Here is a 17293-nt window from a genome sequence, read left to right on the forward strand (position 1 = left end):
GACCTGACCAGAGAGGACCTGACCAGAGAGGTACATGACCCGACCAGAGAGGTACAGGACCCGACCAGAGAGGTACAGGACCTGAAGAGTTGTTCTTGTCTATTAATGTTGTGTATTATGTCATGTTTCATAGGGATCCTAATAAAATACCAAATACCCTGTCTGGTGACATCACCGGAAGGTAAATTAGTTAATAGACCAATAAGAGAGTTCCAATCTTCTCTGCCAATAACAGCTAGTTTTCTGTTTTCACCTCCCCACTAAGGCCACTCCCAGACAGTCCGAGCAAAATTCAAGCTTGAGAAATTGCACTTCGCTGAGAAGCAAATCTTTGCTTATTTTTTACAATTTGAGTTGAAAACAATCACAGTAAGGTACTTATTTGTTACCCAGAAAATGATTTGACTATTAAGATAGAAATGATTGTGGCTTTCAATCATGTTGGCTTTATCGCGTTAATTCAGCTCGTGTCTCACTACTGACTACTGGGACGGCAGGGTAGTGAATTGAAAATAAGAATTTGTTCTTAACTGACTTGTCTAGTTAAATAAAGGTTATTAAAAAAAGAAGAAGAAAAAATAATGTTTTTTTTTACGTAACTGCCAAAATAAAGGAAACACCAACATAAGATTCTTATTAGGGTGTTGGGTCACCACGAGCCAGGACACCTTCAATGCACCATGGCATATATTCTACAAGGGTCTGGAACTCTCTTGGGGGTGGGCCAACATGAGACAGAACAACTTCAATGCACCTTGGCATAGATTCTACAAGAGTCTGGAACTCTATTGGAGGGATGTGACACCCGTATTCCATGAGAAATTGAATAATTAGTTGTTTTGTTGGTGGTGGGAAAACGCTGCCTCTGGCCCCGCTCCAGAACCTCCCATAGTTCAACTGGGTTGAGATCTGGTGACTGAGACGGCCCTGACATATGGTTTACATTGTTTTCATGCTCATCAAACCCTTCTGTGACCACTCGTGCCCTGTGGATGGGGGGCATTGTCATCCTATGAGAGCTTCGCCATGGTAGCTAAAATAATGGCCTGCCCAGCGTTTTTATACCAGTACATGACCCTAAGCATGATGGGATGTTAATTGCTTAATTAACTCACTGCCCAGCATTTTTATACCAGTACATGACCCTAAACATGATGGGATGTTAATTGCTTCATTAACTCAGGAACTAACTCAGGAACCACACCTGTGTAGATGCACCTGCTTTGTTTCCATTATTTTGGCAGTTACCTGTAACAACCAATACCTTAAGAATGATTCCCACAGAATAATAATTTCTGTACAATGGATGTAAATTCAGAACCGGTTGTCTTTAACTTTTCACGGAGATAGATCGGGGAGAGGCCAAAATGATTTGTTTTGACATGTTTCTAACCGTTCATTACATCGTAGAACAAATTGTGAAGTACAAAATGGAAGGATGACAAAATTGAGGATAATGCATGGGTTGCTGTTATGTTTATTACAATTATTGTAGACATATAGTTGCAGTTTTGTAAAGGATATATACAATTGGCTGTTTTACAAAGCTAAGAAGTTTGTAATTAAAAAAAATAAAACTTTTTCAACAGATTAGATTATTTCATTCAAAAAGGGGAGAATTCAAAATGAACTCATTCAATATGGAGAATTCAAAATTAACTCATTCAATAAGGAGAATTCAAAAGTAACTCATTCAATATGGAGAATTCAAAAGTAACTCCTTCAATATGGAGAATTCAAAATGAACTCCTTCAATATGGAGAATTCAAAATGAACTCCTTCAATATGGAGAATTCAAAATAAACTCCTTCAATATGGAGAATTCAAAATAAACTCCTTCAATATGGAGAATTCAAAAGTAACTCCTTCAATATGGAGAATTCAAAATGAACTCCTTCAATATGGAGAATTCAAAATGAACTCATTCAATATGGAGAATTCAAAATGAACTCATTCAATATGGAGAATTCAAAATTAACTCATTCAATATGGAGAATACAAAATGAACTCCTTCAATATGGAGAATTCAAAATTAACTCATTCAATATGGAGAATTCAAAATGAACTCATTCAATATGGAGAATTCAAAATTAACTCATTCAATATGGAGAATTCAAAATTAACTCAAAGAAGCAAGTTTTTTTTGTGTGTGGAAAAGGTAGAAGGGTTTTAGTCTGTTGATAAGAACCACCCAACAGGAATCTAATTTACCTGACAAAATACATCTGGTTAGTGTAGATCACAAATCAAAATGACTCGTGCTCTTTTCAGAGTTGGCTGAATTATGAGTTGACTGGCACGAGCCGCAGTATTCAGACTTCAACACGTGTGCTTGAAACTGGGCAGCGCATCATCCCTCCCCAACGACGTACCCAATGGAACATCTGCCCACTGAGAGATCTGTTACAACAGCATGTTATCAGCGTTTCAGTCTTCAGTGATTCCTCCAATCAGATAACCCGACCATATTTAATCAACTCTCAGAAAGTTCTGGATCGTTGCAATAAGACAGCCATGGACAATTGTGCAAGACAAAAACAAAATTCAACCATTTCTGTCGTACTTAATTCGCCTTATTTATGCGACGGGTGGTATAAGGTCTATTGCATTTCGAAACATCCCCCATTGCCATTGGTCGAATAGACTAATTGATAACCTCGTCAAAATCGTAAATTGAAGTCTCCATTCCAAACCGTAATGGAATGCACCTGCGGCACTTCCCATGGACGTGCTTTATGCTGCCTTCATGACAAACGGGAAACTGGGCGCAATGAGTTGAGTACATTCACATGCTTTGAACCAATTGAGAAAACGCCGATTGGCTGGATGGCAAAACTGTTTCAACCACAAACTGAACAACTTGTTTTCAAAAAAACATAATATTTATTTTAATTTTTTATAAATAATGTTTTGTTGTTGCATTTAACCGCCAAAACTGCTGTTATCAAAGGTGATTTCCTTTGTGACGTCAGAGTTCAGCATATGGCAGAAGTCGGAAGCTCAGCGATGACAGATACGTTTCCCCACAAGTAGTTACCAGTTGGAGAGGCGTTCAAAGTGGATTCTTCACAGTCGGATTGCTGGAATTCACAAATTTACCAGATGTTATGAACGCAGGGTGAGACGGAATTAGAATGTCGGAATACTGACAGACACAATAAGAACGCAAGAACTCTTTATCTTAAAACCTCTTGAGCCCCAAAGGCAACTAGGAACACAAAGCTTGATGTTGTCTCAAATCGCCTTTCTGTCTAAAGCCCCTCCCACAAACCGGACATTTAAAAGGCCTCTCCCCCGTGTGACACATCATGTGCAGTTTCAGATGCTTATTGGTGGTAAAATGTACTCGACAGAGAGCACAGGCAAATGGCCGCTCCCCCGTATGAATCAGTCGGTGTTGTGTCAGCGTACCCTTACGCTTAAACGTTTTCCCACAATCTGTGCAAGAGTACGCCCGCTCGTCCGTGTGCACGCGCTCGTGCGATTCCAACGCACTCTGAGATGGGAAATCCTTGCCACACGTATCACATAGATAAGGCCTGTAACTATGACAACGGATATGAAACTTCAATTGGTTGTGTCCGGCAAACATTTTGCCACAAAAGCTACAGGAGAACCCATCTCCTGTGTGACATACCATGTGGGATTTCAGTTTCTTTTCGCTGGTGAACTGTTGCAGACATTCGGGGCAAGTGAAGACCGGCGTGTCTTTTGTGGGAACGATTACGGCGGTAAGATTACGACGCGTTGGCCCACACCCTGATTTGTTGGCCAGGTGAAACTTTAAATCCCTGTTGCGACCAAAGCACCGTGAACATATGGGACACTTAATGGCCCCCTCACCGTGACGTCTCAGATGCAAAATCAGGGATTGTTTCCGACGAAAACTCTTGGAACACACGTGACATGTTCTAGAATCTAAATTCACACCAGGGGGCAGAGTGGGGGAAGCGTCGTAGGTTGTTGGGTTCTGGGATTCAGTACTGTGGGGCTGGGGAGTCTCTATCCCGTTCCCCCTTGAAGGCTGAGATGTGCCTCCACCTGCTGGGTCAACCTCCCTTCGGGTTTGGCTTGGATTGACTTCCTCATTAAAGTCTTGCTGTGTCTGGAAGTCCGTCTCGTCACAGCGCTTCTCTCTTCGGGTCTCGACCGGCTTCCTGTAAGAGCAGTTCGCTGATCGAAAAAGCACCTTACAAATAAGTTTGATTGATCGACGGATTGGTTTAGCCGGTGTTGCCGAGAGTCATTTGATTGATTGACGGATTGGTTTAGCCGGTGTTGCCGAGAGTCATTTGATTGATCGACGGATTGGTTTAGCCGGTGTTGCCGAGAGTCATTTGATTGATCGACGGATTGGTTTAGCCGGTGTTGCCGAGAGTCATTTGAGAAGTCTACGTCTGTGCTGCTGGACTGTGGGATCTCCATCTTGTTTTCCCTGTATGTAGCGGCCAGGCTGTCTGGTGTCTTTTAAGGTTCACTTCCTGACTTGTCATTTCCTGCTGCTGCTGCTGCTGTCTATATTGAGAAGTCCTCGTCCTGCAACCGGGACACTTCCTGGACTCTGGAATGTTTTGACCGGAACACTGGTCCGAGTGTTTCTTCCGATCAGAGGCGCTTTGGAAACTCTCCCCACATTTAAAACACAGGTAGGGAAGTACACCATGTTCAAATCTCAGATGTCTTCTCAGGTCTTCTCCGTTATCAAAAGCTTCTTTACATAAAAGGCATTTTGTGTAATGATTAGCTAGCTGAAAGGGCAGAGCATTGGAGGTGGTTGGGTTTTGGGGTGTTGTGTTTGAGGGCTGAGGTATCTCTGTCGAATTTTCTACTGCTGCCAAAACAGCGCCGGCCTCTGGAAGAGCCTCCCTCGGAAGTTGCTGTGGGTTCACGTCCTCACGCTCGTTTGGCTCAGAGAGATCAAAGGTGTCTCCGCACAGAGAGCAAGAGAGACGTTTCTTTGTCTTCAAACACACTTTTTTGTGTTTCCTCAAAGTGGAGTTCTCAAAAACATCCCCACAGTTGAGGCACAGGAGCTTCCCATGTGTGTATCTCACGTGCTTTCCCACGTGCGATGCCTTACTGAAGGTCTCGTCACGCACGGAGCATTTGGTGACTTTGGAAGACTGTCTTGGTTTACCGTGTTGGGTTGTCAGGTGCCTTCTCTGAGGTAGTGTGTCGTGGGGCTGAGATGTCATCGACGGAGGAGACAGAGATATGTTATCCTCTTCTGGTTGAGCTGCCGCCTCACACACACTCTGATGATGCTTCTGCAAGTCCTCATGGTGTTCAACGTCTCGTCTACTACACAGGGTGTACTGGTGAGGCCTCTGCTCAGCGTGAGATGTTATGTGTACTGTCAAATCCTTTGCTTCCCTGAAAGTTTTCCCACACAAGGAGCATTTTTTGACACGCTTGCTTCTTTTAGGCTGCCCCTTAGTACGGCATGGGCCAGGGATCAGAGAATACTGAGGTGGGCTATCTGAGGGCTCGACTTCGACATTCCTCTCGCTCTTTTGTGATACGACCCGGTCTCCTCTCCGTCCTTGGGTTTCCACATTGTCAATCTGAAGCGTCTCTCTGCTCGGCGTTGGATTGACCTCTGACACGGTTGACGGCGTATCAGTAATGTGAAGTCTGTGCAGCAGCACCGTGGGCTGACGGAGCCGACAGGACGTAGACAAATTAGAAACGTCCTGCGCTTCCTTTTCGAAGCGGTGAGCTCCTGGTTGGATTTTCGGCCCACTGTCAGCACGAAGGTGAAGAAAAGCTTGATGCATTTCACTCTCTTTGTCAAGACTTTCCTTGTTGACACACTCCACCTCTTCATTCGAAGGCAAAATGTCGACATTTGCAGTGCGGTCTAAATCTATCCCTCGTTGACTCTCCCTGTAATCCAGCGAAGGTGTCATTTCTGACTCACAGCAATATGATGCAGGGCTTTGAATGGTCATAAATGTCTGTATGGGTTCTGATTGGATCTCTGGGTCAGCTTGGTCAGTGGATGACTCTCGGGGAGATGGAGACAGGATGTGGTTGTCTCCAGGTGACAGAGCCGAGGACAAGAGAAGAAGAAAAGGCAATATCAAAACACGAATGTCAAAAAAACGTAAAGGACATAAAAAATATAATTCTCCCATTTTTCAAAAGTCTTCTTCTCCTACCATTGGCCTCAACATGTGGGTCTGGAGAAAGGTTGGTGTGGTACTGGAGAAGGGTCCTCAAAGGTTGAGGGTGACGCACAGACTGCCCACACTCCTCCAGGACAGAGGGGTCAGGTAGAAACCAAGATGCAGTCTGAGGGAAAGAGAAAGGCAACAGATTCAGTTCTATAATATCATAACCTCGTTGCCCTAGAATTTATTTGTATTTTTTACATTAAAAAAAAGCTGTTATTGCCATCCATGTCCTGTAAAAGTTTACTGACTGTAGTATAATTAATAAAAAGGAATTCAAATTACCTTGTGAACTTTTAATACAAGCAACGAGATTGTAATTGTCCATAAGGAAAAATTGTGTGACTTGCTTGAGCTATTTGAATGTATTTTCGTGGTAGTGGAAGAAGTATTTGAAAAGCAGAGGAGACGAGGATTTCATACACTACGTTTTTGTCTAACTTGTTGTAGAAACCAAGATGCAGTCTGAGGGAACGAGAAGGGCTTGACAATGACAACAGATCCAGTTCTATAACATCAAAACCTCAACTTCCTAAACAATGTTTGTTTTGTTTCTAGCTTGTTAGCTCGCTGCCTAGCCAGTTAAAATAATGACCAGAGCATATAGCTGACAACGTCTTAACTTTAGCTCATTTGTATCCATCATTACAGGAAGATAAATTACAACAAGATCTAAAATATTGTGACGAAATAAAAGCATTCTACTTAAAGATCCTTGCCTAGTTAAATAAAATAAAAATAAAAACCTTTTATGCATCTATTCATCCAATTAATGGATATTTTAGCATTTGTGTAAATGTTTGGTATGATGTATGACGCCTCAGATGTATGACGCCTCAGATGTATGACGACCCAGATGTATGACGACCCAGATGTATGACGACCCAGATGTATGACGACCCAGATGTATGACGACCCAGATGTATGAAGCCTCAGATGTATGATGCCTCAGAGCCTCAGATGTATGACGCCTCAGATGTATGACGCCTCAGATGTATGAAGCCTCAGAGCCTCAGATGTATGACGCCTCAGAGCCTCAGATGTATGACGCCTCAGATGTATGACGCCTCAGATGTATGACGCCTCAGAGCCTCAGATGTATGACGCCTCAGATGTATGACGCCTCAGAGCCTCAGATGTATGACGCCTCAGATGTATGACGCCTCAGATGTATGACGACCCAGATGTATGACGCCTCAGATGTATGACGCCTCAGATGTATGACGCCTCAGATGTATGACGCCTCAGAGCCTCAGATGTATGACGCCTCAGATGTATGACGACCCAGATGTATGAAGCCTCAGAGCCTCAGATGTATGAAGCCTCAGAGCCTCAGATGTATGACGCCTCAGAGCCTCAGATGTATGACGCCTCAGATGTATGACGCCTCAGAGCCTCAGATGTATGACGACCCAGATGTATGAAGCCTCAGATGTATGACGCCTCAGAGCCTCAGATGTATGACGACCCAGATGTATGACGACCCAGATGTATGACGACCCAGATGTATGACGACCCAGATGTATGACGACCCAGATGTATGAAGCCTCAGATGTATGACGCCTCAGATGTATGACGCCTCAGATGTATGACGCCTCAGATGTATGACGCCTCAGCGCTGATGAAGAGGCGTTATGTTGGTACCTGGTGAAGGGTCGGTGTTGGAAGCAGCTTCTCCAGTCTGGAGAGGAACTCCCACAGCAGCGTCTGCAGTGCGGCGTGATACATGGCGCCGAATTCCTCTGGAAAAACGTTCTGAGAAACAACCAAAGAAGTAGAGAATAGGACAGTGCTTTTTTTTAAAAATCTAAGCATTGAACATTACCTTGTCAAAGCATTCAACACCTTGGGAGTTATTATCCTCCTCATCACCATCATCAACAGAATCAGCTACTTAAGTCGCTGACCTGAAAGAAGCGTTCTCTCTCGACTGGGTCTTCCAGCAGCGTTTTAATCAGCTTCAGGAAGTTGGATTCTGATGCCTCCACCTCAGGATCACAAATCTACAGGAAGTATGGATAGCACAGTGACTAACAGGAAGTATGGATAGCACAGTGACTAACAGGAAGTATGGATAGCACAGTGACTAACAGGAAGTATGGATAGCACAGTGACTAACAGGAAGTATGGATAGCACAGTGACTAACAGGAAGTATGGATAGCACAGTGACTAACAGGAAGTATGGATAGCACAGTGAATAACAGGAAGTATGGATAGCACAGTGAATAACAGAAAGTATGGATAGCACAGTGATTAACAGGAAGTATGGATAGCACAGTGACTAACAGGAAGTATGGATAGCACAGTGAATAAATAGAGCCAGCATCTATAAACACCTTGCCCGGCTAACCAGAGCACATGGCACAATCGCAAGCTGTGTGAATGCCGTTGACGTCCCTCTCTGGATGGATATAACCCATTTTAGCATGGATAATGACATTGAAGGCTTCCACCATTTTAAAGTAGTCAACTGGGTGGGGATTCCTAACAGCCAATGTTCAGAGCGAATGTCTTCTTTTTCATATAGAGTGCTATTGTTTTTAAATGGCTTTATGTTATATGACCGCCATCTAGTGGCCACACTAAGTGAATGACACACTAGATTCGGTTCAAGACCCCAGCACGGCAGGGGGCGGGACATCACCAATATTAGCTTTACACGAAGATGAAAATGGACGTCTTTACAATGGAGACATCCCTCAATGGCGCTGGCCATGCTGTCCCAGAAGCCATTATGACACCGATACAAAGGTGAGCCGTGTTTCTGTCACTATGGTTTGGTATCAACCACTTCAAGTAATACCAGCAGAGTTACAATGCCATTGAGTGACACTCACCTGGTTGTCCCTATGAGTGATGCTACAGGTTTTCATCCTATTCAGGTGTGACTGGATGGTGTCAGAGTCGGCGAGGTGTTCTGAGAACAACAACTTCAGAACCAGCTGATGGGAATAAAAGGTAACATTTTTTTTTTTTTTTAAGAAATCCAGAAAACAAAACCAGTGTATTGACTGCAGCTGAGAAGAGCCTTTTCCCCCACGGAGACGTTTTAACGCGGTGTTGTAGGAGCCGTTTTAACACGGTGTTGTAGGAGATGTTTTAACACGGTGTTGTAGGAGCCGTTTTAACACAGTGTTGTAGGAGACGTTTTAACACGGTGTTGTAGGAGACGTTTTAACGCGGTGTTGTAGGAGACGTTTTAACACGGTGTTGTAGGAGACGTTTTAACACGGTGTTGTAGGAGACGTTTTAACGCGGTGTTGTAGGCAGCGTGTCTATGGAAACGGAGACGTTTTCACGCGGTGTTGTAGGAGACGTTTTAACGCAGTGTTGTAGGAGACGTTTTAACACGGTGTTGTAGGAGACGTTTTAACGCGGTGTTGTAGGCAGCGTGTCTATGGAAACGGAGACGTTTTAACGCGGTGTTGTAGGAGACGTTTTAACGCAGTGTTGTAGGAGACGTTTTAACGCGGTGTTGTAGGAGACGTTTTAACACGGTGTTGTAGGCAGCGTGTCTATGGAAACGGAGACGTTTTAACGCGGTGTTGTAGGAGACGTTTTAACGCGGTGTTGTAGGAGACGTTTTAACGCGGTGTTGTAGGAGACGTTTTAACGCGGTGTTGTAGGAGACGTTTTAACACGGTGTTGTAGGAGACGTTTTAACACGGTGTTGTAGGAGACGTTTTAACGCGGTGTTGTAAGAGACGTTTTAACGCGGTGTTGTAGGAGACGTTTTAACGCAGTGTTGTAGGAGACGTTTTAACGCAGTGTTGTAGGAGACGTTTTAACACGGTGTTGTAGGCAGCGTGTCTATGGAAACGGAGACGTTTTAACACTGTGTTGTAGGAGACGTTTTAACACGGTGTTGTAGGAGACGTTTTAACGCGGTGTTGTAGGCAGCGTGTCTATGGAAACGGAGACGTTTTAACGCGGTGTTGTAGGCAGCGTGTCTATGGAAACGGAGACGTTTTAACACGGTGTTGTAGGAGACGTTTTAACACGGTGTTGTAGGAGATGTTTTAACACGGTGTTGTAGGAGACGTTTTAACACGGTGTTGTAGGAGACGTTTTAACGCGGTGTTGTAGGAGACGTTTTAACGCGGTGTTGTAGGAGACGTTTTAACGCGGTGTTGTAGGAGACGTTTTAACGCGGTGTTGTAGGAGACGTTTTAACGCGGTGTTGTAGGAGACGTTTTAACACGGTGTTGTAGGAGACGTTTTAACACGGTGTTGTAGGCAGCATGTCTATGGAAACGGAGACGTTTTAACACGGTGTTGTAGGAGACGTTTTAACGCGGTGTTGTAGGAGACGTTTTAACATGGTGTTGTAGGAGACGTTTTAACGCGGTGTTGTAGGAGACGTTTTAACACGGTGTTGTAGGCAGCGTGTCTATGGAAACGGAGACGTTTTAACACTGTGTTGTAGGAGACGTTTTAACACGGTGTTGTAGGAGACGTTTTAACGCGGTGTTGTAGGCAGCGTGTCTATGGAAACGGAGACGTTTTAACGCGGTGTTGTAGGCAGCGTGTCTATGGAAACGGAGACGTTTTAACACGGTGTTGTAGGAGACGTTTTAACACGGTGTTGTAGGAGACGTTTTAACACGGTGTTGTAGGAGACGTTTTAACGCGGTGTTGTAGGCAGCGTGTCTATGGAAACGGAGACGTTTTAACGCGGTGTTGTAGGAGACGTTTTAACACGGTGTTGTAGGAGACGTTTTAACACGGTGTTGTAGGAGACGTTTTAACACGGTGTTGTAGGAGACGTTTTAACGCGGTGTTGTAGGAGACGTTTTAACGCAGTGTTGTAGGAGACGTTTTAACGCGGTGTTGTAGGAGACGTTTTAACGCGGTGTTGTAGGAGACGTTTTAACACTGTGTTGTAGGAGACGCGTTTTAACACGGTGTTGTAGGAGACGTTTTAACGCGGTGTTGTAGGAGACGTTTTAACACGGTGTTGTAGGAGACGTTTTAACACGGTGTTGTAGGAGACGTTTTAACACGGTGTTGTAGGAGACGTTTTAACGCGGTGTTGTAGGAGACGTTTTAACACGGTGTTGTAGGAGACGTTTTAACACGGTGTTGTAGGAGACGTTTTAACACGGTGTTGTAGGAGACGTTTTAACACGGTGTTGTAGGAGATGTTTTAACACGGTGTTGTAGGAGACGTTTTAACGCGGTGTTGTAGGAGACGTTTTAACGCGGTGTTGTAGGAGACGTTTTAACGCGGTGTTGTAGGAGACGTTTTAACGCGGTGTTGTAGGCAGCGTGTCTATGGAAACGGAGACGTTTTAACACGGTGCTGTAGGAGACGTTTTAACACGGTGTTGTAGGAGACGTTTTAACACGGTGTTGTAGGAGACGTTTTAACGCGGTGTTGTAGGAGACGTTTTAACGCGGTGTCGTAGGAGACGTTTTAACGCGGTGTTGTAGGAGACGTTTTAACGCGGTGTTGTAGGAGACGTTTTAACGCGGTGTTGTAGGAGACGTTTTAACACTGTGTTGTAGGAGACGTTTTAACACGGTGTTGTAGGCAGCATGTCTATGGAAACGGAGACGTTTTAACACGGTGTTGTAGGAGACGTTTTAACGCGGTGTTGTAGGAGACGTTTTAACATGGTGTTGTAGGAGACGTTTTAACGCGGTGTTGTAGGAGTCGTTTTAACACGGTGTTGTAGGCAGCGTGTCTATGGAAACGGAGACGTTTTAACACTGTGTTGTAGGAGACGTTTTAACACGGTGTTGTAGGAGACGTTTTAACGCGGTGTTGTAGGCAGCGTGTCTATGGAAACGGAGACGTTTTAACACGGTGTTGTAGGAGACGTTTTAACACGGTGTTGTAGGAGACGTTTTAACACGGTGTTGTAGGAGACGTTTTAACGCGGTGTTGTAGGAGACGTTTTAACGCGGTGTTGTAGGAGACGTTTTAACGCGGTGTTGTAGGAGACGTTTTAACGCGGTGTTGTAGGAGACGTTTTAACACTGTGTTGTAGGAGACGTTTTAACACGGTGTTGTAGGAGACGTTTTAACGCGGTGTTGTAGGAGACGTTTTAACACGGTGTTGTAGGAGACGTTTTAACACGGTGTTGTAGGAGACGTTTTAACGCGGTGTTGTAGGAGACGTTTTAACGCGGTGTTGTAGGAGACGTTTTAACACTGTGTTGTAGGAGACGTTTTAACACTGTGTTGTAGGAGACGTTTTAACACGGTGTTGTAGGAGACGTTTTAACGCGGTGTTGTAGGAGACGTTTTAACACGGTGTTGTAGGAGACGTTTTAACACGGTGTTGTAGGAGATGTTTTAACGCGGTGTTGTAGGAGATGTTTTAACGCGGTGTTGTAGGAGACGTTTTAACGCGGTGTTGTAGGAGACGTTTTAACGCGGTGTTGTAGGAGACGTTTTAACGCGGTGTTGTAGGAGACGTTTTAACGCGGTGTTGTAGGCAGCGTGTCTATGGAAACGGAGACGTTTTAACACGGTGTTGTAGGAGACGTTTTAACACGGTGTTGTAGGAGACGTTTTAACACGGTGTTGTAGGAGACGTTTTAACGCGGTGTTGTAGGAGACGTTTTAACGCGGTGTTGTAGGAGACGTTTTAACGCGGTGTTGTAGGAGACGTTTTAACGCGGTGTTGTAGGAGACGTTTTAACGCGGTGTTGTAGGAGACGTTTTAACACTGTGTTGTAGGAGACGTTTTAACACGGTGTTGTAGGCAGCATGTCTATGGAAACGGAGACGTTTTAACACGGTGTTGTAGGAGACGTTTTAACGCGGTGTTGTAGGAGACGTTTTAACATGGTGTTGTAGGAGACGTTTTAACGCGGTGTTGTAGGCAGCGTGTCTATGGAAACGGAGACGTTTTAACGCGGTGTTGTAGGCAGCGTGTCTATGGAAACGGAGACGTTTTAACACGGTGTTGTAGGAGACGTTTTAACGCGGTGTTGTAGGAGACGTTTTAACACGGTGTTGTAGGAGACGTTTTAACACGGTGTTGTAGGAGATGTTTTAACACGGTGTTGTAGGAGATGTTTTAACACGGTGTTGTAGGAGACGTTTTAACGCGGTGTTGTAGGAGACGTTTTAACGCGGTGTTGTAGGAGACGTTTTAACGCGGTGTTGTAGGAGACGTTTTAACGCGGTGTTGTAGGCAGCGTGTCTATGGAAACGGAGACGTTTTAACACGGTGTTGTAGGAGACGTTTTAACACGGTGTTGTAGGAGACGTTTTAACATGGTGTTGTAGGAGACGTTTTAACGCGGTGTTGTAGGAGTCGTTTTAACACGGTGTTGTAGGCAGTGTGTCTATGGAAACGGAGACGTTTTAACACTGTGTTGTAGGAGACGTTTTAACACGGTGTTGTAGGAGACGTTTTAACGCGGTGTTGTAGGCAGCGTGTCTATGGAAACGGAGACGTTTTAACACGGTGTTGTAGGCAGCGTGTCTATGGAAACGGAGACGTTTTAACACTGTGTTGTAGGAGACGTTTTAACACGGTGTTGTAGGAGCGTTTTAACACGGTGTTGTAGGAGACGTTTTAACACGGTGTTGTAGGAGACGTTTTAACGCGGTGTTGTAGGAGACGTTTTAACGCGGTGTTGTAGGAGACGTTTTAACGCGGTGTTGTAGGAGACGTTTTAACGCGGTGTTGTAGGAGACGTTTTAACACGGTGTTGTAGGAGACGTTTTAACGCGGTGTTGTAGGAGACGTTTTAACGCGGTGTTGTAGGAGACGTTTTAACGCGGTGTTGTAGGAGACGTTTTAACGCGGTGTTGTAGGAGACGTTTTAACACTGTGTTGTAGGAGACGTTTTAACACGGTGTTGTAGGAGACGTTTTAACGCGGTGTTGTAGGAGACGTTTTAACACGGTGTTGTAGGAGACGTTTTAACACGGTGTTGTAGGAGACGTTTTAACGCGGTGTTGTAGGAGACGTTTTAACGCGGTGTTGTAGGAGACGTTTTAACACTGTGTTGTAGGAGACGTTTTAACACTGTGTTGTAGGAGACGTTTTAACACGGTGTTGTAGGAGACGTTTTAACGCGGTGTTGTAGGAGACGTTTTAACACGGTGTTGTAGGAGACGTTTTAACGCGGTGTTGTAGGAGACGTTTTAACGCGGTGTTGTAGGCAGCGTGTCTATGGAAACGGAGACGTTTTAACACGGTGTTGTAGGAGACGTTTTAACACGGTGTTGTAGGAGACGTTTTAACACGGTGTTGTAGGAGACGTTTTAACGCGGTGTTGTAGGAGACGTTTTAACGCGGTGTTGTAGGAGACGTTTTAACGCGGTGTTGTAGGAGACGTTTTAACGCGGTGTTGTAGGAGACGTTTTAACACGGTGTTGTAGGCAGCATGTCTATGGAAACGGAGACGTTTTAACACGGTGTTGTAGGAGACGTTTTAACGCGGTGTTGTAGGAGACGTTTTAACGCGGTGTTGTAGGCAGCGTGTCTATGGAAACGGAGACGTTTTAACACGGTGTTGTAGGAGACGTTTTAACACGGTGTTGTAGGAGACGTTTTAACATGGTGTTGTAGGAGACGTTTTAACGCGGTGTTGTAGGAGTCGTTTTAACACGGTGTTGTAGGCAGCGTGTCTATGGAAACGGAGACGTTTTAACACTGTGTTGTAGGAGACGTTTTAACACGGTGTTGTAGGAGACGTTTTAACGCGGTGTTGTAGGCAGCGTGTCTAGGAGACGTTTTAACACGGTGTTGTAGGCAGCGTGTCTATGGAAACGGAGACGTTTTAACACTGTGTTGTAGGAGACGTTTTAACACGGTGTTGTAGGAGACGCGTTTTAACACGGTGTTGTAGGAGACGTTTTAACACGGTGTTGTAGGAGACGTTTTAACGCGGTGTTGTAGGAGACGTTTTAACGCGGTGTTGTAGGAGACGTTTTAACGCGGTGTTGTAGGAGACGTTTTAACGCGGTGTTGTAGGAGACGTTTTAACACGGTGTTGTAGGAGACGTTTTAACGCGGTGTTGTAGGAGACGTTTTAACGCGGTGTTGTAGGAGACGTTTTAACGCGGTGTTGTAGGAGACGTTTTAACGCGGTGTTGTAGGAGACGCGTTTTAACACTGTGTTGTAGGAGACGTTTTAACACGGTGTTGTAGGAGACGTTTTAACGCGGTGTTGTAGGAGACGTTTTAACACGGTGTTGTAGGAGACGTTTTAACACGGTGTTGTAGGAGGCGTTTTAACGCGGTGTTGTAGGAGACGTTTTAACGCGGTGTTGTAGGAGACGTTTTAACACTGTGTTGTAGGAGACGTTTTAACACTGTGTTGTAGGAGACGTTTTAACACGGTGTTGTAGGAGACGTTTTAACGCGGTGTTGTAGGAGACGTTTTAACACGGTGTTGTAGGAGACGTTTTAACGCGGTGTTGTAGGAGACGTTTTAACGCGGTGTTGTAGGCAGCGTGTCTATGGAAACGGAGACGTTTTAACACGGTGTTGTAGGAGACGTTTTAACACGGTGTTGTAGGAGACGTTTTAACACGGTGTTGTAGGAGACGTTTTAACGCGGTGTTGTAGGAGACGTTTTAACGCGGTGTTGTAGGAGACGTTTTAACGCGGTGTTGTAGGAGACGTTTTAACGCGGTGTTGTAGGAGACGTTTTAACACGGTGTTGTAGGCAGCATGTCTATGGAAACGGAGACGTTTTAACACGGTGTTGTAGGAGACGTTTTAACGCGGTGTTGTAGGAGACGTTTTAACATGGTGTTGTAGGAGACGTTTTAACGCGGTGTTGTAGGAGACGTTTTAACACTGTGTTGTAGGAGACGTTTTAACACGGTGTTGTAGGCAGCATGTCTATGGAAACGGAGACGTTTTAACACAGTGTTGTAGGAGACGTTTTAACGCGGTGTTGTAGGAGACGTTTTAACATGGTGTTGTAGGAGACGTTTTAACGCGGTGTTGTAGGCAGCGTGTCTATGGAAACGGAGACGTTTTAACGCGGTGTTGTAGGCAGCGTGTCTATGGAAACGGAGACGTTTTAACACGGTGTTGTAGGAGACGTTTTAACACGGTGTTGTAGGAGACGTTTTAACGCGGTGTTGTAGGCAGCGTGTCTATGGAAACGGAGACGTTTTAACGCGGTGTTGTAGGAGACGTTTTAACGCGGTGTTGTAGGAGACGTTTTAACACTGTGTTGTAGGAGACGTTTTAACACTGTGTTGTAGGAGACGTTTTAACACGGTGTTGTAGGAGACGTTTTAACGCGGTGTTGTAGGAGACGTTTTAACACGGTGTTGTAGGAGACGTTTTAACACGGTGTTGTAGGAGATGTTTTAACACGGTGTTGTAGGAGATGTTTTAACACGGTGTTGTAGGAGACGTTTTAACGCGGTGTTGTAGGAGACGTTTTAACGCGGTGTTGTAGGAGACGTTTTAACGCGGTGTTGTAGGAGACGTTTTAACGCGGTGTTGTAGGCAGCGTGTCTATGGAAACGGAGACGCGTTTTAACACGGTGTTGTAGGAGACGTTTTAACACGGTGTTGTAGGAGACGTTTTAACACGGTGTTGTAGGAGACGTTTTAACGCGGTGTTGTAGGCAGCGTGTCTATGGAAACGGAGCGTTTAACGCGGTGTTGTAGGAGACGTTTTAACACGGTGTTGTAGGAGACGTTTTAACACGGTGTTGTAGGAGACGTTTTAACACGGTGTTGTAGGAGACGTTTTAACGCGGTGTTGTAGGAGACGTTTTAACGCAGTGTTGTAGGAGACGTTTTAACGCGGTGTTGTAGGAGACGTTTTAACGCGGTGTTGTAGGAGACGTTTTAACACTGTGTTGTAGGAGACGTTTTAACACGGTGTTGTAGGAGCGTTTTAACGCGGTGTTGTAGGAGACGTTTTAACACGGTGTTGTAGGAGACGTTTTAACACGGTGTTGTAGGAGACGTTTTAACACGGTGTTGTAGGAGGCGTTTTAACGCGGTGTTGTAGGAGACGTTTTAACACGGTGTTGTAGGAGACGTTTTAACACGGTGTTGTAGGAGACGTTTTAACACGGTGTTGTAGGAGACGTTTTAACACGGTGTTGTAGGAGATGTTTTAACACGGTGTTGTAGGAGACGTTTTAACGCGGTGTTGTAGGAGACGTTTTAACGCG

General features: G+C 44.8%; 1 protein-coding gene across 1 annotated transcript in view; it reads right to left on the bottom strand.

Annotated features, from left to right (window-relative positions):
• Positions 1 to 3411: 3411 nt before the first annotated feature.
• Positions 3412 to 17293, bottom strand: part of LOC135529496 (zinc finger protein 16-like) — a gene marked incomplete at its 3' end in the record, with an annotated part of 60963 nt that continues 47081 nt past the window's right edge. The window contains exons 3-9 of the mRNA XM_064958186.1: positions 9012 to 9116; positions 8081 to 8176; positions 7818 to 7928; positions 6162 to 6294; positions 4396 to 6037; positions 3638 to 4157; positions 3412 to 3496 (exon numbers count right to left, since the gene is read on the bottom strand). Of these exons, the coding sequence (XP_064814258.1) occupies positions 3412 to 3496; positions 3638 to 4157; positions 4396 to 6037; positions 6162 to 6294; positions 7818 to 7928; positions 8081 to 8176; positions 9012 to 9116 (2692 nt within the window). The remainder of the gene's footprint in view (positions 3497 to 3637; positions 4158 to 4395; positions 6038 to 6161; positions 6295 to 7817; positions 7929 to 8080; positions 8177 to 9011; positions 9117 to 17293) is intronic.

This window comes from Oncorhynchus masou, unplaced genomic scaffold (assembly GCF_036934945.1).
Source record: "Oncorhynchus masou masou isolate Uvic2021 unplaced genomic scaffold, UVic_Omas_1.1 unplaced_scaffold_1165, whole genome shotgun sequence".
Taxonomy (NCBI): domain Eukaryota; kingdom Metazoa; phylum Chordata; class Actinopteri; order Salmoniformes; family Salmonidae; genus Oncorhynchus; species Oncorhynchus masou.